General features: G+C 37.5%; 1 protein-coding gene across 1 annotated transcript; it reads right to left on the bottom strand.

The window, feature by feature from the left end:
• Positions 1 to 14,460: 14,460 nt before the first annotated feature.
• On the bottom strand, positions 14,461 to 18,005 carry CXCL8 (C-X-C motif chemokine ligand 8). The gene is made up of 4 exons (XM_027599910.2): positions 17,768 to 18,005; positions 16,463 to 16,598; positions 16,092 to 16,175; positions 14,461 to 15,633 (listed from the first exon to the last, which is right to left on the bottom strand). Exons 1-4 carry the CDS (start codon positions 17,829 to 17,831, stop codon positions 15,612 to 15,614), a joined length of 306 nt encoding a protein of 101 aa, XP_027455711.1. The 5' UTR covers positions 17,832 to 18,005; the 3' UTR covers positions 14,461 to 15,611.
• Positions 18,006 to 20,976: the final 2,971 nt, after the last annotated feature.

The following is a 20,976-nucleotide window of genomic DNA, read 5'->3' as shown; positions in this document are numbered from 1 at the left end:
CTGTCATTCCAGATGCAAAAAAAAACCCAAAACCAAAACCAAAACTACAGCCCTAAAACATAAGTGGTCCAACATTGATTATCCAATCCTAATCTAAGGCAAGTAGACATAATGGAACTGTAGAATTAATCATAGAGGAATAGCTGAGTGCCAGATTTGACTATTAAATAAACATTTCTTTGAGGGCTTAGTTGTTATCAGTCAATTCTGTTATTGACTGGCAGCCAAAAGAGTTTGGTTTGGCAAGTTCCGCATTTTAAGATAATTTAAATTACTTTGACTCCAGGCACACCATGTGTTTTCCAGTTCACCACCATACCTATGACCTCCTGCTGATGGTACTTAGCTGTTATATACATTTTTCTAACCTGTTCGGTCACTGAATATGATTATAATTATTATAGAAGAACCTTGATATATTTTGCAAAATATAGCTAGAGATTTGGCAAGTTCTCAAAGCCCAAGATAGTTCTAGTAGCAAACCTCAAGAAAAGAAAGACAAAGCTGCACAGATGTGATGAATGATAAGCTTAGCTCCATTGCTGCCTAAAGGCCACACTCCCTACAGATCAGTTTCATAACCCACGTACCAGGTTTATTGTTATTGGCAGAAAACTACAGCTTACTACATGCTGTAGGTTATTTATTTATTTTGTTCCCATCTCCCTATTTATTTTTTAAAATAGACTTATTTTTAAAAAACAGTTTCTTATTTACAGAAAAAATTGAGATGACGTTACCGAGTTTCCATATGTCCTACACCCAGTTTCCAGAATCATTAACATCTTAACACTAGTAGGGTACCGATACCATTACATTATTGTTATGGACTGAATGTTTTGTCCTTTCCAAACTTATATGTTGAAATCCTAACCCCCAAAGTAATGGTATTAAGACGTGAGGACTTTGGGAAGAAATTAGGCCATGAGAGTAGAGGCCTCTTGAAAGGGATTAGTGTCCTAGTGAGAAAAGGCATGAGAGCTTGCTCAGACTCTGCTTTCCGCCAAGTGAAGTAACAAGCAGGACTCAGAAGACTGCAACTGGGGAGAGGATCCTTATTAGAACCCAACCAGCCTGGCATGGCTTTCCAACCTCCAGAACTGTGAGAAATAAATACCTGTTGTTTATAAGTCACCCAGTCTATGGTACTTTTTTATAGCAGCCCGAATTGACCAAGACAATATTAACTGAAGTCCGTACTTTATTCGGATTTTCACAGATTTTACCTCATGTTCTTTTTCTGTTCTAAGATTAATCCAAGATACATTACACTTAGTTGTCATGTCTCCTTAGGCTCCTGTTAGATATAATAGCTTCTCAGAACTTCCTTGTTTAAGATAACCTTGACAATTTTGAGGAGCGTGGTCAGACATATTGTAGAATGCTTCTCTACTGGAATTTGTCTGATGTTTTTCTTATGATTAGACTGGGACTGTGGGTTTTCAGGAGGAAGACCAGAGAGGTAAAGTGCCATTTTCATTACATCATTGCATTCCATCAATACAATTTATCACTGTTGATGTTGACCTTGGTTGACATAGTGTTTTTCAGGTTTCTCTGCTATAAAGTTGCTCCCCCCTCCTCCCCCTTCCATAATGTAATTTGTTTGGAATGAAGTCACTATGCACAGCCCACACCTAGGAGTACATAGTTACATTCCATCTCCTTGAGAAAGGAGTATCTGTGTAAATTATTTGGAATTCTTCTGCATGGGAGATTTATCTCTTCTCCATTTATTTATTTACTCCACCATTTATTTTTATCAGTATGGACTTATGAATATTTTTGTTATGTTTGTTATAATGCACTGCTTTATTTATTTTGTTCTCAATTTGTTCAAGCTTTGGCCATTGTTCCAGGTTTCAGTTGGTTCATGGTCTTCTTTGACGTGTCCTCATCAGTTTTTTTTGGAGGGAAGCACTTCCTTATTTTCTGATGCTTGATGCTTAGGACTTCTTGTATAGTTCTTGACCCAGTCCTATGATCAAACATTTCTCCAAAAAGCTCTGGTTCATTTTATTGGAAAATGGTGTGCTTGTTGCTACTACAGTATCATCACTTCTAAGTCCTATCAGTAGACAAAGGAAGGAAATATATCTGTATTTACCAACCTCTTTATAAGTATTCCTATGTGTATCCATCTATATCTATACTAAGCTAAATATGAGTTCATATTGATGTTTCTAACTCTAATTCATTACTATGTAGATTATTTTAATCTCTTCCTCTTGCCTATCTGAAAGCTGCTACGACAACAGTGAGGACCTGGCTCCCAGCAGCCATTCATTTATTTAGTTGTTCAGTTACATTGTTCAGTTCCATGTGTAGCAGCATCAGAATTGTCAACCCATACTCTCTTATACCGCAGATTTTTTCAAGGGTCAAAATTTCAAAAGTTAAATCTGTAAAAACCAATGTATTGTGTCTAAAGCAAGCATGAAAATGACATTCATTCTATTCTTAATAAATGCCACACAGAGGATACCATATTTTTAAATCAGACTTCATATATCTTTGTTCACTATTAGATCCCATCAAAATTTCAAATAATTGGAGAAGATATGGATTGAAACATGAAACACACAGCTTATATAAAATCTATGTAATATTACATATGGAAGATATAATCTAAATTCTAACACTAGTTGCTACTAACTTGTACCTCTATTTTGAGAGCAGACAAAATGAAACTGAGAATCTAGGTAAACTGGGAGACTGAAAAGATTCCTTCAGGAAAAAATTTAGCGCTAGAAAAAGGACTTACAAGTAGAAATCAGAGTCCATTTCATGTCAGCACAGATGTTTCATTCAAGTTTTGCAGGAGGAGCTCATAAATAGATTTTTAAAAACATCCAGGTATATTTATAAATGGAATCAATAATAACAAGTTTTCATTTGAGAAGTTTCGAATGAGCTGTTTACTAAATGTGACTGGCGTATACTAGAGAAGAATAAAGCTAGTGTGGAAAGTTGGTAGCAGGCTGACTCACATAAATCATGATAAGGCTGCTGGAGACCAGTAGAGACCTAAGCAGAAACAAGTTGTGACTTTAATAAAACATGTCTCTATATGGGATTCTTGTAAGAGGCCTGGTGAAAACTTTTGGAAGCATAAAGAAAATGTAAATCCAGGCAGAGGTATCTCCTGGCATGCTTTCCCATAAGCATTTCATTTAGGGAAACACTAAAAATATAAATGCAAAGGTATTTTGAACAGCATGGGATGAATGGCAGATTAATTGAAGATGCAGACAGTGAAAAGAACCATGTCATAACACGATGAAAACATGAGCTAAATTGTGCCTTATGAAATAGAAATGCTAGATATATTAAGATAGATCTTCAGCCCAACCACCATGATTTTTTACATAGCTATCAGAACATTCTCCAGATAGGTCTGAAGCAGACTTCATGTGGAAATATCTGCAAATGTTTTCCCATCTTAATTTTCCAACATACTCTTCTTTCAAGTCTATCAGCTTACTAAAAGATGTTGGAAAATCTTGTAACAATAATATTTATCCAACTTGATTTTTATCTATGGGAATGCAAAAAGTGTAGAAAGCCCTCTTTCTTCCCTCACCGGGAGTTGGGTTCTTTGACCCTTAAGTAATCTTTTGGAGAATTCCTGATTGCTCCATCTGTAAATCTTGAGGAAACAAACAGACTGGTATTTACTGTGTTACACTGAAAATTCCCCTATCTGTTGTCTGTGATCTCTGCAAATTCAGCTGATGGTTACTAAACATGGGGCAATTGCTTGCTGTTGTTTCTTTTTTTTTAAGTGAGTATGGAGAAGTTATTGCTTTTTAAGCTTTCTTTTGTTTTTGCAGGGTTAATACAGTCTTAAGCAATTTTTGTTTGTTATATTTTTACCACAAACCAAAAGCAAGACTTTTTCATCTTCTTAAGTTTTCAAACAGCCTGGATGGCAAAATAGATGTATTATAGTAGGAAATTATTATCTGCTGCTTTGTCAAAATCTTGATAATAAAGGAGTTTGCTTAGGTAACTTTAACCTATGAATCCATGTTTTGGTACATTTCTAGCAAACACACAAACAGAAATTATGAAAATTATTTCATTTTGTATGTTGTACATATGATGTATTATGTATCATAGTATTTTACAACTCATGCAGTTTTAAGGTGAACACTTTATTATTATCTCTCCATACCTTTTAATTTGTGTGTGTGTGTCTACATATTTACATTTGGGTTTCTACTTGGTAAAATTGATTTGTAATTTGTATTCCACAAAAGTGGATTAAAGTCATGGAGTAATAGATTGCATGTTAGAGTTTGTGTCTAAGTCTGTGTCTATACAAATAAAACCCATGTCTATATACATAATTTTACTAATATCACTTATGCAAAATAAAGCAAAAATTTTCAGTTCAGCAAATTGACTGGCTTTTCCTTCTCTCTCACTCTTACTCTCTTATTTCTTTTTCTTTCTCTTATTCTTTTACATTGTTCTTTTTTGGCTTGTTTACATGATGCCTAATCTCTATTTGATCTGATGTGGGGCCGGGGCTCAATCCCAGTACACTGAGATCATGACCTGAGTGGAAGGCAGAAGCTTAACAGACTGAGTCACCCAGGTGCCGCTTGATGGAATACTTATGCTGTCCTATAGCAATGACAGAATAGATGAGAAAGTGGAGAAAATCCTTTAGCACATTTTAAAGGTGCTAAAGATGAAATTAAAAAGTAGATTTTTTGAGAAGTAGTCATTATTAAGATTTACCAGATTGGTACAGATGTCTTCACCTGGCTTTCCAATGTTGGACACTGATCATATTTTTGTTTCTTTAAATTTTTTTATTGTTATGTTAATCACCATACATTACATCATTAGTTTGTGATATAGTGTTCCATGATTTATTGTTTGTGCATAACACCCAGTGCTCCACGCAGAACGTGCCCTCTTTACTACCCATCACCAGGCTAACCCATCCCCTCCACCCCCCTCCTCTCTAGAACCCTCATTTTGTTTCTCAGAGTCCATCATCTCTCATGGTTCATCTCCCCCTCCGATTTACTCCCCTCCATTCTTCCCCTCCTGCTATCTTCTTCTTTTTTTTTTTCTTAACATATATTGCATTATTTGTTTCAGAAGTACAGATCTGTGATTCAACAGTCTTGCACAATTCACAGCACTCACCATAGCACATACCCTCCCCAATGTCTATCACCCAGCCACCCCATCTCTCCCACCCCCCACCACTCCAGCAACCCTCAGTTTGTTTCCTAAGATTAAGAATTCCTCATATCAGTGAGGTCATATGATACATGTTTTTCTCTGACTGAGTTATTTCACTCAGCGTAACACCCTCCATTTCCATCCACATCATTGCAAATGGCAAGATCTCATTCCTTTCGTTGGCTGCATAATATTCCATTGTATATATATACCACGTCTTCATTATCCATTCATCTGTTGATGGACAACTAGGCTCTTTCCACAGTTTGGCTATTGTGGACATTGCTGCTATAAACATTGGGGTGCACATAAAGCTTCGGATTCCTTCATTTGTATCTTTGGGGTAAATACCCAGTATTGCAATTGCTGGATCATATGGTAGCCCTATTTTCAACTTTTTGAGGAACCTCCATACTGTGTTCCAGAGGGGTTGCACCAGCTTGCATTCCCACCAACAGTGTAGGAGTGTTCCCCTCTCTCTGCATCCCTGCCAACATCTGTCGTTTCCTGACTTGTTAATTTTAGTCATTCTGACTGGCGTGAGGTGGTATCTCATTGAGGTTTTGATTTGGATTTCCCTGACGCCAAGTGATGTTGAGCACTTTTTCATGTGTCTGTGGGCCATTTGGATGTCTTCTTTGGAAAAATGACTGTTCATGTCTTGCCCATTTCTTGATTGGATTATTTGTTCTTTGGGTGTTGAGTTTGATAAGTTCTTTATAGATTTTGGATACTAGCCCTTTATCTGATACGTCATTTGCAAATATCTTCTCCCATTCTGTCGGTTGTCTTTTGGTTTTGTGGACTGTTTCTTTTGCTGTGCAAAAGCTTTTTATCTTGATGAAATCCCAATAGTTCATTTTTGCCCTTGCTTCCCTTGCCTTTGGTGATGTTTCTAGGAAGAAGTTGCTGCGGCTGAGGTCGAAGAGGTTGCTACCTGTGTTCTCCTTTAGGATTTTGATGGACTCCTGTCTCACGTTTAGGTCTTTCAACCATTTGGAGTCTATTTTTATGTGTGGTGTAAGGAAATGGTCCAGTTTCATTCTTCGCCATGTGGCTGTCCAATTTTCTCAACACCATTTGTTGAAGAGACTGTCTTTTTTCCATTGGACATTCTTTCCTGCTTTGTCAAAGATGAGTTGACCATAGAGTTGAGGGTCCATTTCTGGGCTCTCGATTCTGTTCCATTGATCAATGTGTCTGTTTTTGTGCCAGTACCATACTGTCTTGATGATGACAGCTTTGAAATAGAGCTGGAAGGCCAGAATTGTGATGCCGCCAGCTTTGCTTTTCTTTTTCAAGATTCCTCTGGCTATTCGGGGTCTTTTCTGCTTCCATACAAATTTTAGGATTATTTGTTCCATTTCTTTGAAAAAAGTGGATGGTATTTTGATGGGGATTGCATTGAATGTGTAGACTGCTCAACGTAGCGTTGACATCTTCACAATGTTTGTTCTTCCAATCCATGAGCATGGAACGTTTTTCCATTTCTTTGTGTCTGCCTCAATATCTTTCATGAGTATTTTGTAGTTTTCTGAGTACAAATCCTTTGCCTCTTTGTTTAGATTTATTCCTAGGTATCTTATGGTTTTGTGTGCAATTGTAAATGGGATCAACTCCTTGATTTCTTTCTTCTGTCTTGTTGGTGTATAAGAATGCCACTGATTTCTGTGCATTGATTTTATATCCTGCTACTTGACTGAATTCCTGTATGAGTTCTAGCAGTTTTGGGGTGGAGTCTTTTGGGTTTTCCACATACAGTATCATATCATCTGCAAAGAGTGAGAGTTTGACTTCCTTTTTGCCGATTGGGATGCCTTTGATTTCTTTTTGTTGTCTAATTGCTGTGGCTAGAACTTCTAATACTATGTGGAATAACAGTGGTGATAGTGGACATCCCTGCCGCGTTCCTGACCTTAGGGGAAAAGCTCTCAGCTTTTCCCCATTGAGAATGATATTCGCTGTAAGTTTTTCATAGATGGCTTTTATGATATTGAGGTATATACCATCTATGCCTATACTCTGAAGAGTTTTGATCAAGAAAGGATGCTGTACTTTGTCAAATGCACTTTCTGCATCTATTGAGAGTATCATATGATTCTTGTTCTTTCTTTTGTTAATATATTGTATCACGTTGATTGATTTGTGGATGTTGAACCAACCTTGCAGCCCAGGGATAAATCCCACTTGGTCGTGGTGAATAATCCTTTGAATTTACTGTTGGATCCTATTGGCTCGTATTTTGGTGAGAATTTTTGCATCCATGTTCATCAAGGATATTGGTCTGTAATTCTCCTTTTTGATGGGGCCTTTGTCTGGTTTGGGGATCAAGGTAATGGTGGCCTCATAAAATGAGTTTGGAAGTTTTCCTTCTATTTCTATTTTTGGGAACATTTTCAGGAGATTGGGTATTAATTCTTCTTTAAATGTTTGGTAGAAGTCCCCTGGGTAGCCATCTGGCCCTGGGCTTTGGTTTGTTGGGAGATTTTTGATGACTGCTTCAATTTCCTTAGTGGTTATAGGTCTGTTCAGGTTTTCTATTTCTTCTTGGTTCAGTTTTGGTAGTTGTTACATCTCTAGGAATGCACCCATTTCTTCCAGGTTATCTAATTTGCTGGCATAGAGTTGCTCATAATATGTTCTTATAATTGTTTGTGTGTCTTTGGTGTTGGCTGTGATCTCTCCTCTTTCATTCATGATTTTGTTGATTTGGGTCATTTCTCTTTTCTTTTTGATAAATCTGGCCAGGGGTTTGTCAATCTTGTTAATTCTTTCAAAGAACCAGCTCTTAGTTTCGTTGATCTGTTCTACTGTTCTTTTGGTTTCTATTTCATTGATTTCTGCTCTGATCTTTACTATTTCTCTTCTCCTGCTGGGTTTAGGCTTTATTTGCTGTTTTTTTCTCTAGTTCCTTTAGGTGTAGGGTTAGGTTGTGTATTTGAGACCTTTCTTGTTTCTTAAGAAAGGCTTGTATTGCTATATACTTTCCTCTTAGGATTGCCTTACCTGCAACCTAAAGATTTTGAAGAGTTGTGTTTTCATTTTCATTGGTTTCCATGAATTTTTTTAATTCTTCTTTAATTTCCTGGTTGACCCATTCATTCCTTAGTAGGATGCTCTTTAGCCTCCATGTATTTGAGTTCTTTCCGACTTTCCTCTTGTGATTGAGTTCTAGTTTCAAAGCATTGTAGTCGGAAAACATGCAGGGAATAATCCCAAACTTTTGGTACCGGTTGAGACCTGATTTGTGACCTAGGATGTGATCAATTCTGGAGAATGATCCATGGGCACTAGAGAAGAATGTGTATTCCGTTGCTTTGGGGTGGAATGTTCTGAATAGGTCTGTGAAGTCCATTTGGTCCAGTGTGTCATTTAAAGTCTTTATTTCCTTGTTGATCTTTTGCTTGGATGATCTGTCCATTTCAGTCAGGGAGGTGTTAAAGTCCCCCACTATTACTGTATTGTTCTCGATGTGTTTCTTTGCTTTTGTTATTAACTGCCTTATATAATTGGCTCCTCCCATGTTAGGGGCATAGATATTTACAATTGTTAGATCTTCTTGTTGGATAGACCCTTTAAGTAGGATATAGTGTCCTTCCTCATCTCTTATTACAGTCTTTGTTTTAAAATCTAGTTTGTCTGATACAAGGATTGCCACCCCAGCTTTCTTTTGGTGTCCATTAGCATGGTAAATGGTTTTCCACCCCCTCACTTTCAATGTGGGGGTGTCTTTGGGTCTAAAATGAGTCTCTTGCAGACAGCATATCGATGGGTCTTGTTTTTTTATCCAATCTGATAGCCTGTGTCTTTTGATTGGGGCATTTAGTCCATTTACATTCAGGGTAACTATTGAAAGATATGAATTTAGTGCCATTGTATTGCCTGTAAGGTGACTGTTACTGTATATTGTCTGTATTCCTTTCTGGTCTATGCTGCTTTTAGGCCCTCTCTTTGCTTAGAGGACCCCTTTCAATATTTCTTGGAGGGCTGGTTTCGTGTTTGCAAATTCCTTTAGTTTTTGTTTGTCCTGGAAGGTTTTTTTCTCTCCTTCTATTTTCAATGACAGCCTAGCTGGATATAGTATTCTTGGTTGCATATTTTTCTCATGTAGTGCTCTGAAGATATCATGCCAGTTCTTTCTGGCCTGCCAGGTGTCTGTGGATAGGTCTGTTGCCAATCTAATGTTTCTACCATTATAGGTTACATATCTCTTCTCCTGAACTGCTTTCAGGATTTTCTCTTTGTCTCTGAGACTCGTAAGTTTTACTATTAGATGTCGGGGTGTTGACCTATTTTTATTGATTTTGAGGGGGGTTCTCTGTGCCTCCTGGATTTTGATGCCTGTTTCCTTCCCCACATTAGGGAAGTTCTCTGCTATAATTTGCTCCAATATACCTTCTGCCCCTCTCTCTCTTTCTTCTTCTTCTGGGATCCCAATTATTCTAATGTTGTTTCGTCTTATCGTATCGCTTATCTCTCGAATTCTGCCCTCGTTATCCCGTAGTTGTTTCTCTCTCTTTTTCTCAGCTTCTTTATTTTCCATCATTTGGTCTTCTATATCGCTGATTCTCTCTTCTGCCTCATTTATCCTAGCAGTTAGTGTCCCCATTTTTGATTGCCCCTCACTGATAGCCTTTTTGATTTCAACTTGGTTAGATTTTAGTTCTTTTATTTCTCCAGAAAGGGTTTCTCTAATAACTTCCATGCTTTTTTCAAGCCCAGTGAGTAGATACTACATAAAGTCATGATTCTGAACTCTAGGTCCTTCATTGTACTAATGTCCATATTGGGTAGGTCCCTCGCAGACGGTACTACCTCTTGTTCTTTTTGTTGAAGTGATTTTTTCTGTCTTGTCATTTTGTCCAGAGGAGAATAGATGAATGAGAGAACAAAATGCTAACAGGGTAACAACATCCCCAGCAAATATACTCTATACAAATCAGAAAAGACCTGAAACCAGGGGAAAAGAAAGGGAAAGAAAGAAAAAAGAAAGAGAAAGAAAGAGAAAAAGAAAAAGATAAAAACAGAATACAAAAAACAAACAGAATATGATCAAATATGATCAGGCTGGTGCATAGATCAGTGCCACACACTAGACTGTGTGTATTTTGGTCTGTTAGAAGAAAGTGCCTCCCAAAATTTTAAAGAAAGAAACACTTCTATATGTACAAAATAAGGATTGATACGATGAAGGGATGGAATATGACTGTAAAGATGAAAATTATAAAGAATTTTATAAAAGGAATTGAGAAGATAAGAAGTTGTTTGAAAAAAGAAAGAAGAGAATTTAAAAAAAAAAGAAAGAAAGAAAAAACGGGAGAGAATGTGATTAGGCAGGAGACTAGAACAAAGCCATACACTAGAGATTTAGGGTATATTTTGATCTGTTAGAAGAAACTGTATCTCAAAATTTTAAAGAGAGAACAACTTATATATATTTGCCAAAAATAATGGTAACTACTCTGAAGGGTTAGAATATGACTGTAAAAATGAAAAATAAATTTTTTTAAAAAAGGGATTGATAAAATGTTGGTTGAAAAAGGGGAAAAGAAAAATTTAAAAAAAAAGACAGTTAAAAAATTAACTTTGAAAGACTAAAGAATCATGGTTAAAAAGTCATGAATTCTATGTGCAGTATTCCTCTAGCGCTGGAGTTCTGCCGTTCTCATTGATCGGTAAACTTGGTCTTGGCTGGCTGTTCCTGCTGATCTTCTGGCGGAGGGGCCTGTTGCCGTGGTTCCCAAATGTCTTTGCCAGAGGCGGAATTGCCCCACCCTTCCCAGGTCCGGGCTAAGTAATCTGCTCAGGTTTGCTCTGGGAGCTTTTGTTCCCTGAATGCTTTCCATACATTTTTGGAGGACGAGAGTGAAAATGGCTGCCCCCCAATCTCTGCCCCGGAGGAGCCGAGAACTTGGGTCCCCACTCCTCAGTGCATCCCCAAAGAAAAACAGTCAATCACTCCTGTCTCGCCGGTCTCTGGCCACGCTCTGTGCTCACCCGGCCTGTGACCGAGCGTTTCTATCTCTGGCACCTGACCCCGTGTGGAGTCTCCAAACCCAGCAAATCCCTGTGGTGCGCTCCCACGCCGCTCCTCGCAAGGAAGGAGGGGGAATCTTCCTGGATCTGCCGCATGTTGGGTCTCTGCTGGAGGAGCAGTGGCCCGACTGTGTTGCCGATCACAGTTTATGGCAACCCCGAGCTGAGAGCCCACGTCTCGGCTCCGTCTCTGCAGCCAGCTTCCCTGCTCTGATACCCAGGAGCTCTGCCGCACTCAGTCACCCCCGGTCTTTCTGTGACCCTGGGGGTCCTGAGACCACACTGTCCCGCGAGGGTTCCACCCCCTGCTTAGCCACTGGAGTGACGTCCCTCAGCGGAGCTGACTTCTAAACGTTCTGATTTTGTGCTCCGCGGCTCTATCACTTTCCAGAAACGGCCGACGGAGAACCCCTCCCCCGCCGTCTATCCTCCCAAATTTCGCCTCGGATTCACTTCGCACATCCTACCTTCCAGAACGTGGTCTCTTTTTTCTGTTCAGAGAGTTGTTGCTATTCTTTTCTTCGATCTCCTGCTGAGTTCATAGGTGTTCAGAATGGTTTGATCTCTATCCAGCTGAATTCCTGAGACCACCCGAAATCCAGGTCTCCTACTCTTCCCCCATCTTGCTCCGGTGGACACTGATCATATTAACAATGTGTACTTAACACAGTAAGAGGTTTTGTGTAAAGTTGGGGATTCTTTGATTATTCAAATTACTTATTTATCAAAATCTTGAGAATAAAAGATTCTGCTTGGGTAAGTCTAACGTATGAATCTATTTCTTGATGCATTTTTAGCAAAAAAACAAACCCAAATTAGCAATTATGAAAATTAGTCAATTTTGCTTGTTGAATGTACTATGTATGTATTTTACAATTAATGCAGGTTTAAGGTGAGCACTTTATTATTGTCTCTAATCGAATTAATAATAAAAACAGCATTAAAAATCCCCCAAGATCAGTCTTTTGAATTGTTTTTTTTATGGTTTCTCACTTCCTTTTGGGAGGAGACCCAGGAAGAACAGCCTGTAAGGTTCACAAATTAAAATGAGAGTAATTGGAATCTACTAGAAGTTTTCAATTCCAAATCTAAGCCCTTTCAAGATTCCATAGTCCATTTAGTATAGCTTGATCTGTTAGTATTTGTTTTGCTTCATGCCAAACTCTAGCCACACTGAAATTATTTCACTTCTCAATTTGTGACATGCTCTTGCCTACAAATTACTTTTCCCCTGATGTCTAGACCACCCTTCCCCACGCATCCTTCTTCCCTTTGTGTGGCTAACTCCTACTCACCGTTCAGACTCTAGTTTAGATTTTCTCAGTGAAGCCTAGTCGAGTTAGGTTAGATAAGTTTTTGCTATCTGCTTCTGAAAAATCCTGTATCTTTCCTATGAACATTTTGTTGAAATTACTTGTCTGCTATCTGTTTTATTTACTCATATAAATTCACATTTATTTATATGAGATCCACACAATGAGAGACTGCAAAGGGTGGTAAGCCAAGGGAACTTAAATCTGTGGAGGACAACGTGGAAATGAAACTTGGGCAGAACTCTGAGGAAGAAGAGGCCCTCTAACAGGATCTGAGAAGAAATAGAGGCAGGGAGAAATCACCTCGAGAGGGAAACATTTTTAGGAATGGTGAGTACCAGGGTTGAGGTTCCTGCTTGTGCATTATTCATAAATCTTTCATTAATGTTATTATGCTGCACACTTTTGTGGGGAAGTATATTGGGAATTAGAAGAGAGAAAGAATGGGCTTTGTGCTCCACACCACAGATAATGTCGACCCATGGAAAAAATGGGAGCTGCAGGTACCTGAGTAGTTGTAAGGAGCTAAATGACATAGCAAAAGCAGGTTGCAATGTGAACCAATCAGTGAGAAAATAGGAGAGGACACTTCCTCCCTCAACATTGTGGAGCTTTAAAAGAAAGTGGACTTAAAATACCCAAAAGCAATAGTAAATGAGGAGGGAGGTAGATAAGTGTGAATCAAAGTTCTAAGATCCATCTTTTTTTGACTAGAAATGTAAAGGTAGGCATTGGCAAGTTGGATTTCTTGAAACTATGGATTGTTATTCTTCATCATGTGGTAAGTTTTCAGTCATTGTCACTTCAAATGTCTCTGACCCTTTCCTCTCTCCTCCGCCTGTAAAAATCCAACTAGACATTGGTAAGACCTTATCCCCAGATCCTCCATGTCTTTTCATTACTTTTTCCTATTTACTACCTCTTTATCTCTCTGATGTGAATTCCAGATAAAGTCCTTTTGTTTTAGTTCCTGGATCTCCGATTTTCTTTTCAGCTGTGTCTATGCTGGTATAAAATTTTTCCATTGAGTATTTTAGTCAAACTATTGTAATTTTTACTTTTAAGAGTTTTGTTTGAATTATTTACAAATATGCTTGGTCTTTAATCATATTCAAACTTCCTTATCTCATATGTGTCAGTTTTACTCAATGAGCAGAGAAGTGCTTTGTAACGAGTATTCACTTCCCTCTTTCACTGAGTGCTCAGCTGTGCTAAGCTGTACAAACACCTGGGTTGGTTAATTAAAAATCTGAAGTCAGCCTTATTAGCAAAATGGAATACAAGGGGTGGGGGTTGAGAAAATTTCCATCATTCTATGGAAGGGACTGCTGTTTGTAACCCATCTCTGGAAAAGATATCTGTTTTTCTACAGAGGTTTGTAATTTTCCACATAATATACCAAATGCTAAGGGAAGCATTTATGTTTGTTTATTAGATTTTATTTATTTATTTTGAGAGAGAGAGAGAACTGGGGGGATAAAAGCAGAGGGAGAGAATTCCAAGCAAACTCCACACAAAGTTTGGAAAGCTACATGGGGCTTGATTTCATGATCCTGAGATCATGACCTGAGCTGAAGTCAAGACTGAGACACTTAACTGATTGAGCCACCTAGGTGCCCCAAGAATTTGTGTTTTTTGTTTTTTTTAAGATTTTATTTATTTGACAGAGAGAGAGGGAACACAAGCAGGGGGAGTGGGGGGGGAGCAGGCTTCCCGGGGAGCAGGGAGCCTGATGCGGGGCTGGATTCCAGGACCCTGGGATCATGACCTGAGCCAAAGGCAGAGGCTTAATGACAGAGCTACCCAGGCACCCCAGAATTTATGTTTTTTTAACTCAAAGTATTTTTAATGTAAAAAGACATAAAACAATAACTTTTAAAACTGTCAAAGAAAGATAAACACCTGATGACTTTGACAAGAAGTTTTATTTTAAATATTTTATGGTTACATTTTTATTTCCATACATCAAAAATAGTAGAAAAAATCTCTTTTGGGAACACATAAAAGCATTTTAAAGTCAAAAAATAAAGTTAGTGTTTAAAAACACAATAATTTAAGTGAAATTATTAGAATCCATTTGTAAATAATAAATAAGTTTTATCTAGCAAGAAATTACTTTGTTAACATTGCCCGTTGAATTTTTTTTTATTATTTTATTTTTTTAATTTTTGCCTGTTGAATTTTTGCTGTTTTGAGAAACAATTCTAACTCAGGGTTCTGATGATTCAACACAGCAGTGCACAGCAAGGCTGCCCGCGATAAGACAAGACTGGGAATACCAAAAATAGGATTGCTAGTTCAATGAAAATTTCAGATAATGATATACTAAAAAATTAGCCATTGTCTGAATTCAAAATTAATTGGGTGTCTGTTTTTAATTTTGCTAAATCTGGCAACCTTGTTCAAAATAATTCTCTAATATAACATCATTTAATATTAAAATAAATATAAATTCACTACCATCATTCTACTAGCCTATCAATAATAGTTCCTTTCCCATTTTTCCAAATTTATGCACACATATCCCTATATTTATTTCTTAAATAAATATATAAATAATAAATAAGCAAACAAGTTTCACCTGAACATAATTGAGACAACATGAGAAAAAGTTAAAGTGCTTCCACATGTCCTCACATCTCTGTGAGGTAGGATGGTGGCTGATACTTTTTCTCCAGTTGAGGAATAAAGAAGAAACCAAGGCAAAGTTGAACAGGGACTGGTGCATCCTGGCCAGCAGGCTGGGGTGGAACAATGTAACAACAACAAAATATATCCAGGATTTTCAGCTAAATTTGAATTTACAGTAAACAATGAATAATATTTTTAATATAAATGTGCCTAGATATTGCATAGGACAACGTATATGAGACATTGGAAAAAAACTATTCATTGTTTTACTTAATATTCAAATCTAACTGGGCATATTGTATTTTATCTGACCACCCCACACCAGACCCACACAGAACATGAAGTGCTGAAGTAGATTTCTTTGAAGTCTCATTGGCATCTTTACTGAGGAATTCTTGGAAATCATGGAGAATGTGTTTATTTGTTTCATGATTCCTGTTTCTCGGCCCTGGAAATAAATAAAATAAAAAAATTAATTAACAGTGTTCTAATAAGGAGGAAAGTATTGTTCTTGAATATATATTTATGAGGGAAATGAATAGTCTTAGATATTCATGTGTTAGAAGTATCCTAATTATCAACTATGAATAAAGAGACAGATAAGTTATCATTCAAGCCAGGACTCTTCTGAGAATGAAAGGGAACCATACCAATGATACAGGGTACAGGCATAAGCCCAGAGTTCCCTGGTCAAACTGAGATGTATGGTCTTCCCAGTCAAGAATACAGCTAATTCACTATTGCTACTTTTTTTTTTTTTTTAATCAAAAGGGCAGATCCCCAAAAGAGTGGACTTCCAGCAGCAACAGAAAATTTATAGGCTAACTTTTAGACTGTATGTCTCAGGATAAATGAAGAATCAAAAAAACAAATAAACAAACAAACAAACCAAAAAACACAACTTACCTCTTCAAAAATATCTGCACAACCTTCTGTACCCATTTTTCCTTGGGGTCCAGGCACACCTCTTTTCCATTGACCAGCTTTACACTGAAATGAGAGAGATATGATTAAATCAGTACCTAGCAGGTTTCAGACATCCCTTTGCCCTTCAATTTGTGGTTCCTGAAGTATGAGCATAAAATCTGAGTCCAAGTCATTTTTAGTTACGAGGCATGGAAGTTACCATATTTAAATGTGATGGAGACAAAGAATCTTTCTTTTCTGTTCTGCCCACTACTGTATTCCTGTACCTAGAACTTTGCTGGATACTTCCACCTTCCTCCATTATAGGTTTGCTGAAATTAACATATCTAATCACTTTTGAAAGTACTTACATGATTTCTGAGTTTTCACAATGTGGGCCACTGTCAATCACTCTCAGTTCTTTGATATATTTGGGATGGAAAGGCGAGGAGTGAGTATTTATGCACTGGCATCGAAGTTCTGAACTCATTCTTGACAGAACTGCAGCTGTGAAAAAATAATAAAAACAAGGATTAATTTCATCCCAAACATGGCTCTGCTAGCTACTCTCTCCTTAATTCCCACCTGATAATATGGTGACTGTATGTTTGGTAAACATCACCTCTTTAGTAAAGTCATTCTTGAGGGAGAAGCCTGGATATTCTCCTAGCCCCTAAGTTCAATTAAAAAAACAACAGCTGTCATTAATGACAGCATTGACTGACTTCCTTCATAAAGACTTGGAGTTGTCTTTGTGAAATGTTGACATTCTTATGGTACTTTTTCTTCTAGTTGATATTGTGTAATCTTCTGTGATACCACAATGCTATTTATAGTATGTAAACTAAGATTCAACCACAGAGAAATTGCCTTCAGAAAGAATTAATAGAAATATATGTTTCACAAAGATGTCTCTTAGCAAAATCTGTAATGCTTAATGGAAAAGAAAAAAAATGTAAAAGCAAACATTTCTAACTGTATTTCTTTCATGGGAGGGATCCCAAGAAGATTTACAGTTTGTCAGGGTGTCTTTAAATCCAAGAGGAAATGATAGCGTCTGAAGCTTGTCAATAAAACTGCACGTGGAGTAAAGTTACCTGAGTTATCTCACTCGATATTAGTAAATAATATGAGTAATTGTGGCCCCTCATAAGATATACCCTAGGGGAGTCTGGATGGCTCAGTTGGTTAAGCATCCGACTCTTGATTTTGGCTCCGGTCATGATCTCAAGGGTCATGAGATGGAGCCCTGCATCTGGCTCCTCACTCAGCGTGGAGTCTGCTTGAGATTCTCTCTCTCTCCCTCTCCCTCTGCCTCTCCTCCCACACACTCTCTCTCTCTCACTCTCTAAAAATAAATAAATAAATACATCTTTTAAAATAAGATATACTCTAAATTACAGATTTATATTAATGCATTTATATGTACACATCCTATAGAGTATGAAAAATAGGAACAGGGTGTCTCTATTAATCAAACTTTATACTTTTCTAAGTATTGTAGAGATAAAATCTAAAACAATTAAGGCTTCAATTTAACATTAAGTGACTGCAAATATTATTTCCTTTACCTGAATAAAAAGGATGTTTGCTATTAAAGCATTAAGGGCAATCTTGCTATCTGAGGATCACATTTAGGCACAGTAAAACTCCATGGACCAGAAAAGTCTGCTTACCTTCGCACAGAGCTGCAGAAAGCAGGAAAACTGCCAAGAGAGCAATAGCCAGCTTGGAAGTCATGTTGACGAAAGGTGCCTTCGTTCTGGTTTCTCCCTGGCTCTTGTCCCAGACGCTGGTGAGCTCTGCTGTCCCAAGGGACTTCTGTTGGATGGAGAGCTTCTGTGGCTTTTTATATTATTCAGAGCAGCAGAGAATATGCACCCTCATTCTTGCATTATGTCAGAGGAAATTCCACAATATGCAACCATCCGCCTGCCCTTTGAGGGCAGACCTGAGTCATCAGACTCCTCTAATTTGTCTCATCAAATTTTTGGCAGGATCGAAGTTCTACTGGATCTTTAACAGAATTTAATTTATTTTACTTAAAAATATATTTGTTTTAAAACATGTTTAAAAATCATTGTTAGATATTCAAGCTTCTTTTGATACATTATTATCAGTTGTACTTTTTTATGTATAAATATATTGTTGTACTATCTGGCAGTTGTTAGAGTAAGGTCATTTATGACTACCCTTTTAGGGTACGGTCATTTCTTGAGGTAAATTATGTGTGCTGCAGTGATAGAGAAGGTAATCTCGTCAACCACTTTTATTGAAGACATAATTTTGAGAAGTCCTTTTCTGAGTATTTTGGAAAGTTTCCAGGAACTGTTACCGTTCCCAAGGAGCATATTACAACTCTTCACAAGATTTGGCTTTCTAATGTATGTTTGAAAGAATGAAAAGGCACATCTTTCAGTTCCAAAAATATTTATCAAGTAACTTCTGAGTAATGTAGGGATCTAGAGATAGATAAGACTAAATACTTGTTTTCAAAGAGTTTGGTCTATCAGAAGAAGAAAGCGATATAAGGACTTTACTGTAAGTGGTACTTATATGTTAATTCCAACAAGGGCATAAAGACAGAATATCTCATAAGCAGTGTGAACAGGATGTTGAAGGATGAGAAGATAGAGAAAAAGAGCACATTCTACATAAAGACATGGTTCAAGGACAGGTGAATGAAGATAGGTCTATGCTCTAGGAAGCAGTTCCTAGATGGGGTTACTAGGTTGGGGTGGGATGAAGTGGTATCTAATGGACAAGTAAGCAGTGTATGCTTAGTGGATAAAAGTTCAAACTCTGCTTCAGCCACCTAATTTTTGTATGACTTTTAAAACTTTCTGACTTCTGGTCTCTGTATCTACAAAATGGGTTTAATAACACCCCCACTTCAGAAAGTTAATGTATATAAACTTCCTGGCTTAACTTTTAAACGGGTAAATTCTCACTTATTCCAAATGCTATGACTTATATTTCTCATTTTTGTCAGATTACTGATTTCCATACTGCAAGGATATTCAACCAACAGTTGTTTGCGAAAAATCTCATTTGCCTTAGAGGCATTCTTGATAAAAGATCAGTTTCTGAAATACCAGTTGAGCCAGCTTACAGCATGCAATGTAACAATATAATAAAATAGAAACATCATCAGTTCCAGTTATCATTTGCTAAAATTAAAGCCCCAAATAAAAACCTGACTGCATTAGCATTCAAGTTGCCCTCTCAAATGAAAATCTAGAATATGGAGAGTCCTGAAATCTATAGAATTCCAGAACTCTTGAGGAAGTAACTCATTTAAACACTGATACAAGATTTATTTTTTTAAGATTTTATTATTTATTTACTTATTTGACAGAGAGAGAGAGCACAAGCAGGGGGAGCCAGAGAGGGAGGAGCAGGCTCCCCACTGAGCAAGGAGCCCGATGTGGGGCTCGATCCCAGGACCCTGGGATCATGACCTGAGCCAAAGGCAGATGCTTAACCAACTGAGCCACCCAGGTGCCCTGATATAAGATTTAAATTAAATTCTTTGACAAAAAGTGATTGAAAATTAGAGCAAGAGGAATAATGTTTCAGAATTTGAGCATTTGCAGTTTGGGGAGAAAACTTCCCTTGCTGAAAGATTTGTGTGGTGACCTCAACTTAATTTCTTCAATATCACTTCAATTTACTTGATGTCAGTGACAGTGTGTGTGCATGCGTGCATGCGTGCGTGCGTGTGTGTGAGCATTAATTAATCCCCACAGCTATACCATAAGTAATAATGCCCTCGTTTTACAAATGAGAAAACTTAACAATGTCTCCAAGTTCATATATCTAAGTAGCAGTGTTGATGTTTCAAAAACTTACTTGAGTTAGCCCTGATCTAAAAGCACTTTCACAAAGGGGGGTTGAAAGAACTTTTCTTGAGGACCCTAAGTTACAAAGCCATCCTTTTATGACTCAATGAAGTTTCTTACTCTCTCCTTTCATCCTCAGAGATTAGTCTGGGTTTTGTTTTGTTTTGTTTCAGATAAAAGACACTAAGAGATGGACTAAAACTCTGTCCATATCTAGGCAAGTACACAATTTATAAATAATTCGGCTCATTCAACATCTTTCTTATTTCCCAGGAAGCTGGTTAAAGCAGTGAGCTTGTCCGCACAAGTGTGTGGGGATGGAAATATCATGTTTGAGTGTTTTCCCAAGAGATTATTCAGTTTCTTAGTACAGGAATACATCATTTTATTGTGCTTTGCTTTATTGCTCTTCACAGATACTGTGTTTTTTATAAATAGGTTTGTGGCAACCCTTGGATGAGCAAGTCTGTAGCCGCCTTTTGTCTAACAGCATTTGCTCACTTTGCATCTCTCTGTCACATTTTGGTAATTCTCACAATATTTCAAATGTTTTCATTATTATATTTACTGTGGTGATCTGCGATCAGTCATCTTTGGTGTCACCCTTGTAATTGTTTCAGAATGCCACAAAACACACTCATAACAGATGACAAACTTAATCAATAAATATATGTATTCTGACTGCTACACCTACCAACTGTTCCCCACCTTTCTTTTCTCAGGCCTTTCTAGTCTCTGAGACACAACAATATTGAAATTAGGCCAATTAATAATACTATAATGGCCTCTACTTATTCAACTGAAAGGAAGGTTGCATGTCTCTCACTTTAAATCAAAAGCTAGAAATGATTAGTGAGGAAGACATGTCAAAAGCCAAGATAGGCCTCAAGCTAGGCCTCTTATGCTAAACAGTTAGCCAAGTTGTGAATGCAAAGTAACGTTCTTGTAGATATTTCAAAGTGCTACTCTTGTGAACACATGAATGATAAGAAGCAAAACAGCCTTCTTGCTGATATGGAGAGAGTTTGAGGGGTCTGGATAGA

Source organism: Zalophus californianus, chromosome 2 (assembly GCF_009762305.2).
Source record: "Zalophus californianus isolate mZalCal1 chromosome 2, mZalCal1.pri.v2, whole genome shotgun sequence".
In the NCBI taxonomy this organism is placed as follows: domain Eukaryota; kingdom Metazoa; phylum Chordata; class Mammalia; order Carnivora; family Otariidae; genus Zalophus; species Zalophus californianus.
This window is presented reverse-complemented; position numbering and strand designations above follow the sequence as displayed.